Raw genomic sequence first — 20000 nt, 5'->3', positions numbered from 1 at the left:
GCTGTGTATTGTGACCGTATTGTGGCTGTATCGCGACTGTGTCTTGTGACTGTATTGTGAGTGTATTGTGACTGTGTTGTGGCAGTATTGCAGCTGTATATTGTGACTGTAACGTGACTGTATATTGTGACTGTATTGTGACTGTATATTGTGGCTGTATTGTGACTGTATTGTGGCTGTATATTATGACTGTATTATGGCTGTATTGAAGCTGTGTATTGTGACCGTATTGTGGCTGTATCGCGACTGTGTATTGTCACTGTATTGTAAATGTGTATTGCGGCTGTGTATTGTGACTGTATTGTGGCTGTATTGCAGCTGTTTATTGTGACTGTATTGTGGCTGTATTGAAGCTGTGTATTGAGACTGTATTGCGGCTGTATATTGTGACTGTATTGTGATTGTATATTGTGACTGTATTGTGGCTGTATATTGTGACTATATTGTGGCTGTATTGCGACTGTATATTGTGACTGTATTGCGGCTGTATATTGTGGCTGTATTGTGGCTGTATTGCGACTGTATATTGTGACTGTATTGTGGCTGTATTGCAACTGTATATTGTGACTGTATTGTGAGTGTTTTGCGGCTGTGTATTGTGACTGTATTGCAACTGTATATTGTGACTGTATTGTGAGTGTATTGCGGCTGTATATTGTGACTGTATTGTGGCTGTATTGCGACTGTATATTGTGACTGTATTGCGGCTGTATATTGTGGCTGTATTGCCACTGTATATTGTGACTGTATTGTGGCTGTATTGCGACTGTATATTGTGACTGTATTGCGGCTGTATATTGTGGCTGTATTGTGACTGTATATTGTGACTGTATTGCCACTGTATATTGTGACTGTATTGTGGCTGTATTGCGACTGTATATTGTGACTGTATTGCGGCTGTATATTGTGGCTGTATTGCGACTGTATATTGTGACTGTATTGTGGCTGTATTGCGGCTGTGTATTGTGACAGTATTATGGCTGTATTGAAGCTGTGTATTGTGACCGTATTGTGGCTGTATCGCGACTGTGTCTTGTGACTGTATTGTGAGTGTATTGTGACTGTGTTGTGGCAGTATTGCAGCTGTATATTGTGACTGTAACGTGACTGTATATTGTGACTGTATTGTGACTGTATATTGTGGCTGTATTGTGACTGTATTGTGGCTGTATATTATGACTGTATTGCGGCTGTATAGTATACGCATGTATATGTTTTCAGGTTCACTGGGAATGTGAGAAGCTATGACCCTAAAATAACATTCGCTCAGCTGTAAGAGGTTTTTGTATTTCTCTTGTTGTTTTTGTGATTATAAAGTGGAGGAAACGCTACAGTTAAAAGCCCACACAAGGTTTCTTATTTATTTTTATTTTTTATTAATGATTCAAGCAACAAACATGTACAAATTAACCAAACAGGACATATACAGGAAAATAATAATAACAATAATAATAGTTTCACAAAACATACATAAATAAAACACCAGATACAAATGTAAAATATTAAATAAATAAAAATGAGAACAGATAAATCACATAAATCACAACTACACATGAAAGACTTGCGCATCAGTTACATTACCAATATAATGATCATAAATCTATTACTTTGCTTGTTTTTAATCAGTTTTCAAGGCTGCAAATTTGAGATTTTTTGTTTATAAATAAAAAATTCCGCAAACAAAATGAAGCCCATACAAGCTTCTGTTCATCATTAGTCAAATAAAAGTCACTGACTTTGACTCCGCCTTTCCGCTTATTCCCGGAGCGGATTGGGTGTTGGGGAAATGTCGTTACGCCCTCTGTGTGTGTGTGTGTGTGTGTGTGTGTGTGTGTGTGTGTGAGAGAGAGAGAGAGAGAGAGAGAGAGAAAGAGAGAGAGAAAGAGAGAGAGACTGTGTTTTGCGTGTTTGTATTCCAGCTGTTGTATTGATCAGTACCCGCAGTTCAGTTTCAGAGTTTCAGCGCTGCGGTTTGTCGCAAACGGATTTTTACCGGAATTAAGGATCGCACGTGTGTGTGTGTGTGTGTGTGTGTTGAGCGGGATGTGACTGTATCCAACCACAACAGGTAGCGTTGCTCTTATTATTATTATCATCATTATTCAATCTAAAATCACGTATAAAACAGTCGAATAACATCGTTGATATTGTTCACTAATAAAGCAGTAATGAATTAATCATCAAATAATGAAAATAATGGATTTTGAAAGTGTATTCTTGATATGTTCCTGGTGTGTTCTTGAGCTATGAGAATGTAAAACTTTGTTCTGTTCTGTGGTGAAAATGTGATGATGGTCAGGATGAAAAGTACTGCTTCTGGAGCTTGAACTCAGAAGAACACTGGAGTTTTCTCGTTTCTTGGAGACAATGCATTGTGTTGATGCATTCTGAACACACAAGCAGCAGAACCATGTCTGATCTGTAGCTCAGAGCTCTGAAGAGGGAAATCAGAAAAGTACCTACAAAACCTAGGAGATATTCTACAGCCTGAGCTTAATAAACCAGCTGTCAGCTGTAATACAAGTTAGTTTGGTGCAGACGTGTGCCAAATTCATCCGTGATTATAATATTCCATTTAAAATGTTGTGCTAAATCATTTACTCTAGGATCAGGGTTATAATCTACCTATAGCTCAATTGACATTAAAACCAACTCTTTCAGTTTTCTGATTTAAGAGTGTGACTGTGTGTAAGTCACAAAGCTCAAAGTTCAGCCCCTGTGTGTGTGTGTGTGTGTGCGCAGGACAAGTGCATGGAGATATTATGGAGAATTGAGCATGACGTGTTAACATCAGGGATTTTATCAGCTGGGATTAAACACTGTTGATCTTCTCTCTCTCTCCTTTCTGTCAACACACACAAACGCACACACCATGCTCTAATGATCTCTTCTGTGTGGAAATATTATTAAATGTGCTATATCTAATAGCTTTATTATTATTACTAAATTCTAATTTCCCCTTCCTGTTCCTCCAGTCACTTCCTGAATGCTGAGATGTTTCTGTATTGGATGACGGAGCGATGGTTGCCCTGCTGCCAAGAACCCTGCAGGAATGCTGTTTACTTTTGCTAATGATAGACCCACTCTGACACGCCCACGTGCTGCCATAAGCCAATCGGATTCGATGGAAAACTCGTCCTCCTCGTCATTTTGGTGGGAAAACAGCAGCTCATTGGTGCTCAGAACTCTCTGGTCAACACCCACTGTGCAGGTAACAGAGCAGGCAGTGGTGCAGGAGGTGGGGCAGTATGTTGGGCGTGTCCTGAGTGTTCCACTGCAGGTGTTCTTCAGTGTGCTGATGGTGTGTGTGTTGTTGTTGGCGTTGTGTGGGAATGCGGTGGTGTGTGTGATGGTGTACCACCGCGCTGCCATGCACTCCGCTATTAACTTCCTGTTAGCCAACCTCGCCTTCGCCGACATGCTGCTGACAGTCACTGCCGTGCCCTTTGACCTGGTCACCATGGTGACAGCACAGTGGCTGTTTAGTGCCACTCTTTGCCGGGCGTCAGCCATGCTTTTGTGGTTGTGTATGTCAGTGGGTGTGGCCATGCTGTTGGCGATCAGTGTGGATCGTTTCCTGATTATTGTGCGGAGACAAGACCGTCTCACACCACACCGGGCCAAGATCCTCATCGCTGCCTCCTGGATCCTCGCTTTTTTCCTGTCTTTCCCGCTGTTGCTAGGATACCCGTCCCTGCAGATACCCCCTAGTGCACCACAGTGCGTCCTAAGCTACTCCCCTGACAGTAGTTACCATGGATACGTGGTGCTTCTGGCCCTAGTGAGCTTCTTTATTCCATTTGCCGTAATAGCGTGTTCCTTTGCTGGGATCCTAAGTTCTATTAGGCACAATGCACTTCGGATCAGTTGTGACTCCGCCCTCTCCCTGTCTAAGCCCCGACCGCTCCACCTGAGCGTGGATGTGGGCTTCAAGACACGAGCCTTCTTCACCATTCTGCTGCTGTTTGTGCTAGCGGTCACCTCGTTGGCGCCCCTGGTGGTGTTCAGCCTGTGTGCTGCGTTCAGCAGTGGTGTTTATAATGGGGCGGGGTTTTTCCAGATAAGTGCCTGGCTGCTGATACTCAGCTTTTTGCGTCCCGCTCTCAACCCACTCATCTACTACTGCCGCATCAGGAAGTTCCGCCACGCCTGTGCCCACTGGGTGCCCTCCCTCTGCAAGCTCCGCCCACCACTACCCAGCCATGTCCAGCGCAGGATCAGGCCCAGTGCAGTGTACGCCTGCAGTGAATATCACTCCAGCATCTAACACACACAAAATATACACCTTTACTGTGCCTGTAATTTACTTCATAATTGTACATCTGTATGTAATTTTTTTAAATAAGAAAAATTACTTGTTTGTTTGACTTTCTGAATTGTGAAAATATGAAATACTCTACTGTTTTTCTCCTTTAGAAATATTATTATAAAAGCATCTTTGTGTGAATTTAATACTTAATACTGTCTCTTCTATTTTTGTATTATCTCTCTCTCACACACACACACACACACACACGGATTATGTTATAACTGATACTACAGCACCTGACCAGCAGCTTTACTTTAAATACACAGTATTGAAATTTATCTTTCATCCTCAATCTTCCTGAACAGTTAGGAGATCCTGAATATAACTGTTTATAAAAATAAGATTAATTATCATTATTATTATTATTGTCAAAGCTGAATGTAGCATTTCAGAGGACCAAGCACCCAGACTCTGTGAGCTGCACATTTACAGACAAGCTGCAGCTATTCACTACTCAGTCACTGGTTAATGACAGGAAATCAGAGCTGTGATGGGTATGTTGGGTTCAGGGACACTGGTGGAATTTCTTTGAGTGTAGGAGGACAGGTCTAGATGAACAAATAGGCAGCAGGGTGTAACGATTATCTGGTCAAATCTGGTGAAGATTGGACATTTGGAGAAAGACCAAAAATGGCAATTGAATGTTAACATTTCAGCATGCTATTGTACATTTAGTCCAGTAGGTGGAGAAGAAAGAAATTTGTTGCAAAGCCTAGGACCATGATAACCCTAACCCTGAAAATACCTACTATTTTTATATTTACTGAACAAAGTAGTTGCTGAGATCCAATGTCACTTCCTTTCATATATACCTATTACAAGGAAAACCGTTTGGAGGATTCAAAATTCTTTAGATTACTCTTGTAATGATTACTTTGAAGAAGCTAATTGGAATCCAAGATAGTTGAACATCAGGCTCAAATTTGACCACACTAGCATTGGTGCAATCCTCAGAGTTGACTCTCACAATCAGTGTTTCTAATTTTATGAACGAAGGTTTGACATTCCGGCTGTTAGGTACCTGCTAGCTCAATAAATTGTTAATGTTACTCATTATATAGCTACAGTCCAGTCTAGCAGCAGTGGTCTCAGAACTTTAACATAAACACCATGAGGAAGAGTCTTAACGATAAAACTAAAATGTCAAAATATGTCACTCATCCCCAGAATGCACACACACACACAGCTAAATAAAACCTGCCGAGACTAATTATTATAAAACTAGTGAGACACAGGAGGAATAAGGGGTGTGGCAAGCGAACTGGAGAAAGTAGGAAATAAACAGGAAACAAACACCACACGCACACGATACTGCTTTAAATAAAATGTTACCCGAGTGCCAAAACATTTTTCAGTTGTCATACCCTTTCAGTAGCCTGAACTCCAACCTGCCTAACCCTAACCCCAAGCCCCTTTCCAACCCTAATCCCAACCTTTTTTCAACCCCAACCTTTTTCCAACCCCTTTCCAACCCTAACCTCCCAAACCATAAACCGCCTAACTCTGAACCCCAACCCTATAACAGACCCTTTCTCACTAAACCTGTGAGAAGTGTTCTGTAGTGTTTAAAGACTATAATCACACTCTTGATGTCACCCAAATGAGGATGAGGTTCTGCTTTTGAGTCTGGTTCTGACGGTTTCTTCCTCATAACATCTAAGGGAGTTTTTTCCTTCACCACAGTCTCCATGGCTGCTCATCAGGGATAAACACACATCATTCACCTTAACACTCAAATTCTGTAAAACTGCTTTGAGACAATGTCTGTTGTGAAAAGCTCAATAGAAATAAACTTGACTTGACAAACCTGACCCTGATTGTGTTTCTGAGATTTATTCATAATAAAAACACAGTATCTCTCGAACATCAACTCTGTTACCTCGCAACAGCAGCAGCATTGGCCTTTGGAGAGAAAGTGTGTGTGCTTGATTACACACAAACACACACTGATGTGTACTGTGACTCCTCTAACAAGCCAGATGATGTCATAAGGGGATTCCTCTAATGAGTAGTGTTTTTTCCTGAACTCTCAGCAGATCTCATTCACATCACACACACACACACACACACACCACTACATCACTCCAGAACACTGAATAATCTGTGATGAGCTGGGATTTCTACAGGTTCTCCATCTTATCTCCAGGTTGAAACCCCATTTGTGTATGATGTGTGTGCCAATCCATGTGTGCTGTGAGGTTGTGTTTGTGTGAGTGCACTGTGGTGCAGGGTTTACCTCACACTCGAGAGCCTCGTAAGTAGCTGAGTAACACTTTGTTCTTTTTTTCCTCCTCAATATAATAATGACTGTAGAATTTCTTATTGATTCTAATTACATCAAACAGTCACATTTCAGCAAAACTATATCTAGCGGGTGTGTGTGTGTGTGTGTTAGGAGTCACTAAGTGTGTGTGTGTCTCTATGGTTAGCCCGGGGGACTTTAATGACTTTAATGTTAAAGGGAATGAAGTAGTGTGTTAGTGCACAGGCGTCGCTGTGTGTTAGCGTTAGCTCCTGTGCTATCCTCTCAGCCGGCCACTCCTGAGGCGATAGCTTGTGCTTGTTTAGTGCAGTTAGTGCCTCTACAATGGTCATCTTTCCTTTGGGCACCTCAGTGACATCACACACTCCAGGGGGCACCAGTAAGGGGCTGAGGGGGCGAAGAGCCACCTGCTGCAGCCTCCTCAAACCTGCTAATGCCTGTAACACACACACACACACACACACACACACTAAATAATAAAGTGGAGTGCAAGATGTTTGTCAGATGGAAGGAGTCTCCAGTGTCAGTGCCGTACACATCATTCAGAGGACACACAATCAATCAGACCCCACTCACAGGCCTGATGTGACTAACGTGGGCTTAGCTGCGCATTAACACACTTTAACCCTGTGTGAGTGAGTGTGCGTGTGTGTGTGTGTGTGTGTGTACCGGTATTTGTGGGTCTTGAGAATCCACGTAGACTTCTCTAAGACGATTCAGTAGCAGATCATCCTTTCGTTGGCTCTCACTCACTGTAAAACACACACACACACACACACACACACACACACACACACACACACACACACACACACACGGTATGTATTTCTGCTTAAGACCTCCAGCAGCTTCAAACAGCACTATAGTTCACTATTTAGAGAGACAGAGTGGATTGCAACGCGGCCCTGTGTTTTACTCAGTGCTCGAATTGGGGGGCGCTGGGGGGATCCTGGACCCTCATAAGGCATTAGGGACCCCCATGACAAGTAAAACATAGACTTAGGGGGTCCCCAAGATTATTTTAATAAAAAATATATGAATTACACAACTGGGGACCCCCATAAGACTTCACTGAATTCAAGCACTGGTTTTACTGTCAGAAAAACGGGATAAACATCATCATTACCGGGAGGGACGCTGTTATTCTGGTTAATTGGTACCGGATGCCGAGGCGCCGCTTCCGGTTTGCTTTTACCAATTTCGCGATGCGCACGAGCTTCCAGATTGAAGTTTTTGTACAGCCGACCTACACGCGCCCCCATGTCCGACACCGTGTGTGTGTGTGTGTGCACGTGAGTATTCGGATGGAACCGGAAAGCGTTGTAGAACAAGCGACGAAGTGAGACACGTGACTTTAAATCACTTCCGGTCTTCTCAAGCAGCACATTTTTAAATGTACTAGTGGTTTTTTTTTTATCTAAATAAGTTTATTTTGTTCCTGAACAAACCTACAGTTCTACATGATCTAAAATAATAATAATAATTACTACTATACACTGAAATAGTGTTTATATTTACAGAGCAGACGCAGTGCTGCATTAACGCACAGTGACCTGCAGGTGGCAGCAGAATACTGCTGTATTACCGTCTCTGTGACGTTTCCCTGTAATGAACCCTGAAACCAATTACATACATTTTCATCCAAACTATACAGAAATTACAACGAAATATTTTACCTGCGTAAATCTGAATCTGCTAAAAAATAATAATAAGATGGACCCGATAAGGACCAGATTATTGTTACATATTCGGACACAAAAAAACTCATCATTCTAAGGCCTTGAATAAGTTTTATTGTGTCCTAATAAGCAACACTATAGAATTCAGAGGGTGTACTTTCTTTTTTACAAATCTAAAAACACAATACAAATAAACATAAATAGCTTAAGTACAATATATTGTATGCGAGCAAACACACACACGCAAACTGATCATATTTATAATGTACTGTTAGATTTTTATCATGCCCAAACAAAACTTAATTCTTGGAGATGTTTTCCATACGATCTATGATGCTCGTGGTGCCTATTCTGATCAGGGAAGAATCACACAGCATGGAGCAATGTTCTTCTTCAGTTTATTGCAGGCACGTATATATACACACACTGGAAAGAAAGCCTGACCTAAAGCAGTTTCCTGTTTAGATAAGAGAATATACTAGCCAGAGATGTGTGAGCCCAGATAAAGACTTCCTGTATACCTTACATACTAACATCGTAAATATTCTATAAACACTGAACAGACAAAGAAATGTGTGAACAAGTGTGTGTGTGTATATATATATATATAAAAGATCAGACGCAGTGCTGCATTAACGCACAGTGACCTGCAGGTGGCAGCAGAATACACGTTTCCCTGTAATGAACCCTGATACCAAATACATACATTTTCATCCAAACTATACAGAAATTATGACGAAATATTTTACCTGCGTAAATCTGAATCTGCTAATAAAAATAATATTCTGGACCTTATCAGTTCTTATAATGAGGTAAATACAACCTTCAGATGAACAACAATATATGACATTACATTTGTAATTATTTATTTATATAAATCAAGCTAAAATACAGAAACTATGTGTCAAATCTAAGTACACCCCTTACTGCTTCCATAGGAATTATGAGGCGAAGTAGCCACCAGGTGATGCTAATAAAATGTCCTTGATTAACTGATCAAGTGTGAGCACCTCTATGCTTAAGGGGTGCTACACCCTAAGGGGTGTACTAAGTTTTTCACAGAACTCTGAATCAGCAGTGTCCGTGGGAGCAGGATGAGTAGAGGCAGAGGAGGATGAAGCTGTCGAGCAGCAGGACACAGTAGATGCAGCGCTGCGTGTGGAGACTCGGTGCTCGTTGCAGCTGTGTGAGCAGAACGGTTAGCAGCAGGAAGAAGGCTCCGATGTTCAGGACCAGGAACACGCGTATGTAGGAAAAGGAGATAGACGCTTCAGTCCCGCTCACCACCGCTGCAGCGTGGATTTCTTTAAACACGTGACCTGGTATGATCTTAACCTTCTTGCTCCTGTGTGCATGACCTTCATCGGCGTTCCCGTCTGGTCTCAGTGCCCCCTGCTGCTTCTCTCCAGCTTCATTCAGGAGCTTGCCAATGGCTTTCTTTAACCCCTTCACTTTCCTTGGCTTCTTAGTGACTGAAAACATCTTCTCCACAGCTGATGCCACCTTCTTCTTTAACTTTCTCTTCTTTTCAGAGGTCTGTCTTAATCGTTCTGTGATTTTGTAAAATCCCTCAGCATTGAGGATGCGTGTCTTTACCTGGCGCTCAAACTGCTGGAAGACTGGTTTAAGGAGCTGAAGGTTTTGCTCCACCAGGTGAATGTAGGCTTGCATCTCCACCAGGGGGCGCTCCTGAACCGCTGCTGCCCGCTCAAACACCACCTTCTCCAATCGGTCTTTCAGCACCATGGCAAACAGAGGTTTGCTGGGGTTCTCTGATGTAAGGATATGGATGGTGAAGGTGTGGTCTCGTGTGGTCAGGTGGACATCAATCCTCTCCATGTCTCCACGTAGGCTGAAGCTGAGAACTTCGACGTTCGGGCCTAAAAACAGGTAGGCGATGCGGGTGTGTGGGAAGCGTAGTGACATGGTGACGTTAACATAGTGAGAGCCGTTGTAGGGGTATCCGTGTGGATATGTCCAGTACGCTGTATCAGCTTCTCCGCTGTAGCCCGTGTCATCCCTCCACAGCATGGTGTACTCGTCCTGTCCATGCTGGACAAACGCACCATGGACGCCCTCTCTCTCTGCGCTGTGCCGGAACGGGAAGTCTGTGTTGTGGAAGAAGGCACTGATGCTGTGCGCAGGACTTTCAGCATCCAGGTGAACATGGTCCAAGAGCAACAGGAGGTCAGGCTGGAGAAGAACAAGGTTCCTTTGCAGGTTTTTGATCTTCAGCATCGGGCTGTATGCGCTCCGTCCCTCGCCGCGGATGAAAACGACCCCTTGACGTTCTAAGGCTGCCTCCACACGACCTTCACAGTCTGCTGCAGCACCGTACTTATACTTTGACCACTTGGAGTCACACGCCTCAGTCACCTGACCTTCCCAGGGAGAAAAGCAGGCACGGTTGCTGGAGGGAGCGAATAGAACGGCGTTGTTGAGGAGCGTGTACTTGGGGCCGTACAACGCCTCAGTGATGAAAGGGAAACCTTTAGGTGCGAAGGTGAACGAATTCTGGTCGGGATGCTCGTGTCCAGCGTTGAAGTTCTTCCAGCCGCGGATCCACTCCCTGTAGCGCCGCTGGTGCACGATGTCGAAGATGGTACGGCCACCAAGTTTCCCAGACTTAAACGACAGGAAGGAATGATTCATCCCTGCAGGCAGACCTCCTCCGTACGTCACCACGCCCCAGTCCTCAAAATAATGCAGATGGGGCTTTCCAAAATTCGGAGGGGGCGTGGCTTCAAGACCGGCATCATACCTGCACAACACACACACAAAGAGACAGTAAGCAAGAAATACCAGTGTGTGTGTGTGTGTGTGTGTGGGGGGGGGGGGTGTGTGTGTGTGTGTGTGTGTGTGTGTACCAGATAAACTCAGTGTGTAATGTACACCACTTCTGTCCCCGTGATGGTTGTCCCGGTCCGTCCTGCACACGATGACGTCGTATCTGTTCAGCCAGGAAGTTAGCCTGGCCGTTCCTCATGACATAGCGATCGAGGAACACAAGCTGACTCTCAGGGCCGTAAAACCAATTGTAGTTTGAGTCGCCAATGGCAACATTCCTTTGGAAACCTGAACACACGTTAAGAACATCATGTCCTGAATAAATGAGCACTAAGGTTCTACTGTTTCCTGCTGAGAGACGAAGTTCTAAATGCAGCGTCATTTTCACACTGGCCTGGACGTTAAATCAGAAAACTTCACATCACGAAAAATAGAAATCCTCAAAACACACACACACACACGCACGCACGCACACACACACACTCAGGAATGTACCGGGCAGCAGTGTCCTGTAGAGGAAGTGAAAGTGTTGGAGAAGCCAGGGGTGTTTGAAGTGTGAGATGTTGAAGTGTCTCTGCAGAAGGAAGATGTACTGGAACAGAGACCGTGTGCTGTAGGTTCCATACGCAACACCTTCATACAGAGATCCATCAACTACAGAACGCAGCACAACCAGAGCCTTCTCCATAATCACCATCACCTGCTGAACAAACACATAGGCCTCCTGGAGACAACCTAACACACACACACACACACCAGAGAAACTGAATACAGTCCAATGAGCTTCGTCTGCTTCCTGTGTGTGTGTGTGTGTGTGTGTGTGTGTGTGTATGTTGACCCTGGTTCAGCAGGATGAGGGAAGCGATGATGGTTTGTGAATATGTGTGTGTGTGTGTGTGTGTGTGTGTGTGTGTGTGTGTGTGTGTTGACCCTGGTTCAGCAGGATGAGGGAAGTGATGATGGATTGTGAATGTGTGTGTGTGTGTGTGTGTGTGTGTGTGTGTGTGTCTACTGACCCTGGTTCAGCAGAATGAGGGAGGCGGTCAGCAGGGCAACGCAGTTGGTTGGTTGATGGTTGTGGAGGAACTGGAAGCTCCACCCCCTCTGCAGTGATTTGTCGTACATGTATAGAGAGGCATTTCCCAGCACCTGGAGATAACGCTCCTGCTCCATCTCACTCAGGAACTCAAACAGGAAGTCATACGCTGTCGCAAAACCCACCAGAGAGTGAGCCATAGGAACCTCATCCCATGGGGCATCCTTCACCAACCTTTTTACAAACACAAACACACACACATTATAACACTGAGTGGTGAAGTGAAGAACACTGATGATCATCATGGCACCTGTTAGAGGGTGGATTTATTTATTAGGCAGCAGGTGAACATTTTGTCCTCAAAGTTGATGTCAGAAGCAGGAAAAATGGGCGAGTGTAAGGATTTGAACGAGTTTGATAAATTGTGACGTCTAGACGACTGGGTCATTAGGGGAAGGTGGTCATACCGTTATTCCTGATCGGAGCATATACAGTGAGGAAAATAAGTATTTGAACACGCTGCTATTTTGCAAGTTCTCCCACTTAGAAATCATGGAGGGTCTGAAATTGTCATCGTAGGTGCATGTCCACTGTGAGAGACATAATCTAAAAAAAATATCCAGAAATCACAATATATGATTTTTAAACTATTTATTTGTATGATACAGCTGCAAATTAGTATTTGAACACCTGTCTATCAGCTAGAATTCTGACCCTCAAAGACCTGTTAGTCCGCCTTTAAAATGTCCACCTCCACTACATTTATTATCCTAAATTAGATGCACCTGTTTGAGGTCGTTAGCTGCATAAAGACACCTGTCCACCCCATACAATCAGTAAGAATCCAACTACTAACATGGCCAAGACCAAAGAGCTGTCCAAAGACACTAGAGACAAAATTGTACACCTCCACAAGGCTGGAAAGGGCTACGGGGAAACTGCCAAGCAGCTTGGTGAAAAAAGGTCCAGTGTTGGAGCAATCATTAGAAAATGGAAGAAGCTAAACATGACTGTCAATCTCCCTCGGACTGGAGCTCCATGCAAGATCTCACCTCGTGGGGTCTCAATGATCCTAAGGAAGGTGAGAAATCAGCCCAGAACTACACGGGAGGAGCTGGTCAATGACCTGAAAAGAGCTGGGACCACCGTTTCCAAGGTTACTGTTGGTAATACACTAAGACGTCATGGTTCGAAATCATGCATGGCACGGAAGGTTCCCCTGCTTAAACCAGCACATGTCCAGGCACGTCTTAAGTTTGCCAATGACCATTTGAATGATCCAGAGGAGTCATGGGAGAAAGTCATGTGGTCAGAGGAGACCAAAATAGAACTTTTGGGTCATAATTCCACTAAACGTGTTTGGAGGAAGAAGAATAGATGAGTACCATCCCAAGAACACCATTCCTACTGTGAAGCATGAGGGTGGTAGCATCATGCTTTGGGGGTGTTTTTCTGCACATGGGACAGGGCGACTGCACTGTATTAAGGAGAGGATGACCGGGGCCATGTATTGCGAGATTTTGGGGAACAACCTCCTTCCCTCAGAGAAGATCTGTGTGAAGGAGTGGGCCAAAATCCCTCCTGCAGTGTGTGCAAACCTGGTGAAAAACTACAGGAAACGTTTGACCTCTGTAATTGTAAACAAAGGCTCCTGTACCAAATATTAACATTGACTTTCTCAAGTGTTCAAATACTTATTTGCAGCTGCATCATACAAATAAATAGTTTAAAAATCATATTTTGATTTCTGGATTATTTTTTTAGATTATGTCTCTCACATTTCAGACCCTCCATGATTTCTAAGTGGGAGAACTTGCAAAATAGCAGGGTGTTCAAATACTTATTTTCCTCACTGTATAAATATAAGACACGTTATGCTGCATATGAACAAAGGGTTCAAACGAGTGTGTATGTGTGTGCAATGAGTGTATTTATGGCTATGTGTGTGTGTGTGTGTGTGTGTGTGTGTCTTCCTCTCTGTTATGAGATATTTTCCTAGGCTGAGATCGGAGTTCATCACTTATTAAAGTTAGATAAAAACAGGAAACGAAGTGTTATGTGTCCTTTTTTTGTAATTTTTTTGTCTGTGGTTCCAAAGAAAGTGCTGATGCAGTTATAAAATGAAACAGGAAGCGTGTGTGTGTGTGTGTGTTGGCAGGAAAATGATCAGTGTCCTCATGTGATCTCATTATTTTATTATTAATGATCATCCTGAAAGCCACAGAGGATCTGTGGAGCGCTGATGCGGAGAAATAATGAAAGGGGATGTGTTTCTGCTGGCCATCACACACACGCACACGCAAACACACACGCACACGCAAACACACACGCACACGCAAACACACACGCACACACAAACACACACGCACACGCAAACACACACCCTACCAGCTGGGCTGAGCAGCCATGCGATCCATGTACTCTCGAGCCAGACTGAGTGCCCCAGTGCGTTGTGGGTAAAGCAGACAAAACATCGCTAATACGCTCAGGTTGTTCCCATAGATTTCATTCCAGCGGGAGGAAAATTCTTCAGGGTCTCGTGGTGGGAGGAACTGGGCAGGGTTTGTGAGCATGTCCTCACCGGCACGCCAGATCTGCTGAGCCAGCTCAGAGTGAGTGCTCAGCGCTGCCCTCCGCAGCTCAGGCACCGCCTCACGCCCAAAATACAGCATGGGGTGTCCAGAGTAGTGTCCGCCCATAAAGGGCACTTCACCTCCGCTCGGCTCCCAGTCGCTTTGTGCCAACACACACACTGCACTTATGAAGAACACCGTGGGGGCGCCGCGAGTGAACGAGCTCATCATGACATCAGAGTGATGTCATGCTGAAAAAGAGACAGAGACATTACTAAAAGATGGTTAGTGTGTAAGTAGATAAATAAATTTTTAATAAAATGCCTGCTTGGTTAAATAATATATAAAAAATATTTTATAACAATAAAATAGAATAAATGCAGTTAATGCAATAAATTATTATATTGATTATATTGGAACAAATTAAATGGGTTAAAAAAAAAATGGAAAAATGGCATTTAATAGTTCACATTTGTTCTTTTTATGTGGTTCATATTAAATATGTAATTTTCTATAGATATGATCGACTTTACTGTTCTACTTATTTCAGCATACTTTAACAAATATCTTCATTCCATTTCATCCTTCAATATGCAGATTTGTCAGAATTTTCTACTTTTAAGAGAAATTGGAGTTGGATATAAAATGCTAAAGAATCCATAGTGCTAGCATTATTCACTAGCCACTTCCTGGTTTGCAGCTAACGCTAGCACAATGGATTTTTTGCGTTTTCATGCATGCGCTAAACAAATCTTATTTCCGTTTGGAGTGAGTAGCCACAGTGACACTGTGCTAACCCTAGTTTCTTTTTTATTCCCTGGCACTTTGGTGTGCGTTTTCAAGCTTAATAAGTTTTTAAAATGTGCTCGAAGTGGGAGGCGAAGACGAAACAAACTTGCAGTCCACCACTTAATACGTTCCTGAGGGAACTCAGATTTTAACTATGTTCCGCACGTATAAAAGAATCGCATTCAGTAAAAGCCCTGAACTGGAAAATATCGCTGCGAATACGTGTTCCGTTACACTCTTAAGTGTAGATTAGGGATCCACCGAATATTCGGCCACCGAAAAGACTTTGATCACCGAAACAACGCGGCCGAAACAGTGTGTTGCGATGACGCAAACAGAAACCGCGGCCTGCACGTGCATGTCTAAAACAACATGTCTGCGGTGTGGACGTGTTTCAGTATATCTGAGAAAGACCCACGGAGAGCGATTTGCAAAACATGTAATGCCGAAATTTCAAGATGGGGTGCGTCTGCAAAGACTTTCTTCTCGTCGGGTTTAATTTATCAGCTGAAATCCAAACATCCCGATCGCTATGCTGAATATGAGAGAAACACGGCACAGAAAAGCAGAACCCCTCCGAGCACGCGCACTCCGTCTGTGCTGGAGGTTTTTGAAAAGGCAGGAAGTTTCCCAGTGATAGTGTTGTATTGTATCTTTAAGCAGTTGCACTTGTTCTAAATGCACTTTGTTTTTATGAAAGAACATGTTTATTTGTACAACCTTTCAGCAGGCCAGAGGGCCTGTACATTATTATTTATTGTACACATGAGTGCATTTAAGTTAAACATTTAAGTTTGAATTTTAATTAATTTTATCCTGTGCATTGTTGCAATGTGCTATAAATAAATATTTTCATAATTTGTAATTGATTTATTCTTTAAAACAAAAATTGAAATGCCTCGATTTTAGTAAGTTTAGTACACAGTCATAGCCATAAATGCAATCGTAATAATAATTGGCATAATTTCTTTCGGTGTTTCGGTTTTCGGCTTTGCTTTCCTCTTTTTCGGTTTCGGCCAAGAATTTTCATTTCAGTGCATACAAAAGAGGCGAAATTAAAACCTTCAATGCGACACATTTATACACGACATCCTTTTTTAAATTTTTTTTATATCTTAGTAAAGAAAACAATAACTCCACCGAAAAATCACTTTTAATCACTAAACGTTTGTTTTACTGATCCGTCAAGTCTCAAATCAGGACCAAAATCCACCATGATGCAAAATCCGGCAATTAAAACTGTCCGTGTGGAAACAGCAAAAGTCCCGTTTGGTGTCCTGATGGTTTACTTTAAAACATTTACAGGAATATTTAGTCTTCATTCTTCATGTTGAGTTTGGTAATACACTACTGTTCACCAATAATAAACATACATTTGCATAAAGCTGCATATTAAAAACTGGAAAAGTATTAATTTAAGGTACATTTAGAACAGATACAAGCGTGCGATTAAGTTGTGATAAATGAGTTAATTCATGACAATCATTCACTTAATTGCAAATAAATGTTTAATCAATTATCCGCCCATACACACACACACACACACACACACACACACACACAAACACACACACACACAAACACACACACACACACACAAACACACACACACACACACACAAACACACACAAACACACACACACACAAACACAAACACACACACACACACAAACACAAACACACACACACAAACACACACACACACGAACACACACACACACGATCAAAATTAGAGAACAATTTATAAACAATTGAACAATTCTGAAATAATGTGATCTTCACTGCTCAACAGTTGAGGGAGTTTTTGTCGTGTCTATACCATGCTACCAGAACACCTTTTCCACAAAACAACTAAGACATTTAAAAAAAAAAAAAAAAAAAAAAAAACAATTCTGCAGAAAACACACAAAAATTAGAGAACACTTTCAGATACCTTCCAGTTATTGGTGTTAATCTGGTACCTGGTGATAATTCTCTTGATTATCTGGCAACCCCTATTTAACTGGCAGCCTAACTTCCAGTTTCATTGATTCTGCAAGATGGTGGGCCGTTCTAAAGTGACTGAAAGCCTCCGGCAGCAGGTTGTCCAGATGAAGGCCAAAGGGACGACCCTATCAGCCATAGCAAGACAAATTGGTCGTTCCAAATCTGTGATTTCAAGAATATTGAATCTTTACATCACAAACTCATTCAAGTCCACCAAGAAGGCTGTTCGTCCACAGAAGACAAATACAAGAGAGGACAGGATCCTGCTGAGGATCTCAATGGGCTTCATTTCCACACTGCAGCTGGAATTGCTCACCAGTTCAGCGCTGAACAGGGTAAGGATCTGTCTCGTCATACAGTGTCTCGACGTTTAAGAGCATTTGGACTGAAAGCCACTCTGCAGTGACCAAACCTCTCATTAGCAGAAAGAATCAAAAGGCTAGACCAAGCTTTGCTGAGGAGCATGTTGTGTGGACAGAGGAGAACTGGTCCAAAGTTCACGTCAGTGATGAAAGCAAGTTTAAATTATTTGGGTCCGATGGGAAACATTATGTTCGGCGACAAACTGGAGAAAGACTGAACCCAAAGTGTGTAAAGAAGTCAGTGAAAAGTGGAGGAGGAAGTGTGATGGTTTGGGGCATGTGTTCTGCAGCAGGAGTTGGGCCTCTTATACAGCTACATGGCAGAGTGAATGCAAATGTTAATCAGAACCTTCTTCAACAACATATGGTTCCTTCCCTGCGTTCATCACCCAATCAGCCTGCAGTGTTCATGCAGGACAACGCTCCATGTCACACAGCAAAACGGGTAAAGCAGTTCCTTTAAAACTGAAAACATTGAAATAATGCCATGTCCTGCCCAGAGTCCTGATCTCAACCCAATAGAGAACCTCTGGAAAATCCTTGCCGACAAAGTTATGGCCAAGAAACCCACTACAGTCACCGAACTGTGGAGGAGACTGGAAGAAGAGTGGACCAAAATCACACCAGAGCAGTGTGAGAGACTGGTGCTGTCCTGTGGCTGCAGATGTGCTGAAGTCATTCAGAGCAGAGGCCTGGACACTTCCTACTAATTACTGACTGTTGTAACCTTCAGAACATTTTGTTGTAATCTTTTTCCATGCTACAGTCATTGTTGTTCTCTAATATTGATCAGTGTGTTTTCTGCAACATAATGTTTTTTTTTAATGCCTTAGTTATTTTGTGGAAAAGGTGTTCTGGTAGCATGATATAGACACGACAAAAACTCCTTCAACTGTGGAGCAGTGAAGATCACATTATTTCAGAATTGTTCAATTGTTTATAAATTGTTCTCCAATTTTGTTTCCCAGTGTGTGTGTGTGTGTGTGTGTGTGTGTGTGTGTATATATATATACACACACACTGTATATGAATTATATACGCACACACTTAAATCGTTATCATTTAAAGAAACAGATAAAGAAAGACATTAATAAGAGAAAGTAAAGATTCCAGATAAAAATGACTAAGATCAGACAGACAGATCAGACCAGACAGACCGACCGAATCAGATATTTATTATGCACGTGTTCAGTTGCTTGATATGGAGACCTGTTCTGAAGTGTGTAGAGTCTGTGTGTGTGTGTGTGGACTGTGTAGTGTGTGTAAGTGTGGATGTGTGTAGAGTGTGTAGTTTGTGTAAAGAGTTGGTAGACTGTGTGTGTGTGTGTGTGTGTGTGTGTGTGTGTGTGTGTGTGTGTGTGTGTGCGCACGAGTCTGTAGAGTGTAAATGAGTCTAGAGTGTGTGTTTGTAGAGCATGTAGTGTGTAGAGTGTGTAGTTTGTGTAAAGAGTTGGTAGACTGTGTGTGTGTGTGTGTGTGTGTGTGTGTGTGTGTGTGTGCGCGCACGAGTCTGTAGAGTGTAAATGAGTCTAGAGTGTGTGTTTGTAGAGCATGTAGTGTGTAGTGTGTGTGAGTGTCTACATAGTGTTTGTATGTAGTGTTGAATAGTCACTAAATTCGGTGTTTATTACACTCAGTACTCTGATTACAGTCTGAGTTCAGTTACAAATAAAATGATAACAGTAATAATGAAGATGATGAAGGTGATGAAGGTGAAGATTAGGAAGATCTGGTCCTATTACAGTAAGAAGGCTGACTGCCAGATTTACAGAAACACTGATTAATAAATAAAGCTGATGGTTTGGGTTTTTGTGAAGCGGTTAACCAAGAAAAGAAAAACCTTTCTTTTACACACACACACACACACACACACACACACACACACACACTTGTAAAAGAGTGCAGCTAACCGCTAAAGCTAAGGGTAGAGAGGGAAGTGCAGTGTTATAACGTTATACTTTAAGGACTTAGCGCGAGCAGACACGCAGGCACACACACGCGCCGCGTTACACTCACCTTCTCTCCGGGATTGCTCAGATAAGATTCCTGCACGCGCGGCACCGAACTTCATTATATATACATATATACATACATCAAAGAAAAGCGGCGTGCGGCAAATAAAAAATACTTCCGGTTTAACTTCCGGGTAAACTCTCAATACTTCTTCAAATATCCACGCGCATCTGTGAGCTCGTGGTAACCGGGGTTATAACCA

General features: G+C 42.7%; 3 protein-coding genes across 4 annotated transcripts in view; 1 reads left to right on the top strand and 2 right to left on the bottom strand.

Annotated features, from left to right (window-relative positions):
- Nucleotides 1-1508: 1508 nt before the first annotated feature.
- Nucleotides 1509-6120, top strand: gpr63 (G protein-coupled receptor 63). Of its 2 annotated transcripts, XM_083533544.1 has the most exons (3): nucleotides 1509-2068; nucleotides 2300-2523; nucleotides 2976-4459. In XM_083533544.1, the coding sequence occupies exon 3, from the start codon at nucleotides 3053-3055 to the stop codon at nucleotides 4265-4267; it is 1215 nt and encodes a 404-aa protein (XP_083389670.1). In that variant the 5' UTR covers nucleotides 1509-2068; nucleotides 2300-2523; nucleotides 2976-3052; the 3' UTR covers nucleotides 4268-4459. The 2 variants fall into 2 exon arrangements, with proteins under 2 accessions (XP_083389670.1, XP_083389671.1); XM_083533545.1 differs by lacking the exon at nucleotides 2300-2523 and having other exon boundaries at nucleotides 2976-6120.
- Nucleotide 6121: 1 nt separating this feature from the next.
- Nucleotides 6122-7906, bottom strand: ndufaf4 (NADH:ubiquinone oxidoreductase complex assembly factor 4). The gene is made up of 3 exons (XM_083533559.1): nucleotides 7699-7906; nucleotides 7242-7324; nucleotides 6122-7009 (listed from the first exon to the last, which is right to left on the bottom strand). Exons 1-3 carry the CDS (start codon nucleotides 7832-7834, stop codon nucleotides 6701-6703), a joined length of 528 nt encoding a protein of 175 aa, XP_083389685.1. The 5' UTR covers nucleotides 7835-7906; the 3' UTR covers nucleotides 6122-6700.
- A 1199-nt stretch (nucleotides 7907-9105) lies between these two features.
- The window catches only part of dse (dermatan sulfate epimerase), a 10943-nt gene continuing 48 nt past the window's right edge, over nucleotides 9106-20000 (bottom strand). The window contains exons 1-6 of the mRNA XM_083533534.1: nucleotides 19802-20000; nucleotides 14463-14898; nucleotides 12055-12308; nucleotides 11534-11773; nucleotides 11119-11326; nucleotides 9106-11012 (exon numbers count right to left, since the gene is read on the bottom strand). The exon at nucleotides 19802-20000 is cut by the window's right edge and continues 48 nt beyond it. Coding sequence (XP_083389660.1) covers nucleotides 9323-11012; nucleotides 11119-11326; nucleotides 11534-11773; nucleotides 12055-12308; nucleotides 14463-14878 — 2808 coding nt within the window. The 5' untranslated portion in view covers nucleotides 14879-14898; nucleotides 19802-20000 and the 3' untranslated portion in view covers nucleotides 9106-9322. The remainder of the gene's footprint in view (nucleotides 11013-11118; nucleotides 11327-11533; nucleotides 11774-12054; nucleotides 12309-14462; nucleotides 14899-19801) is intronic.

Source organism: Silurus aristotelis (genome assembly GCF_946808225.1).
Source record: "Silurus aristotelis genome assembly, chromosome: 28".
NCBI classification, from domain to species: domain Eukaryota; kingdom Metazoa; phylum Chordata; class Actinopteri; order Siluriformes; family Siluridae; genus Silurus; species Silurus aristotelis.
This window is presented reverse-complemented; position numbering and strand designations above follow the sequence as displayed.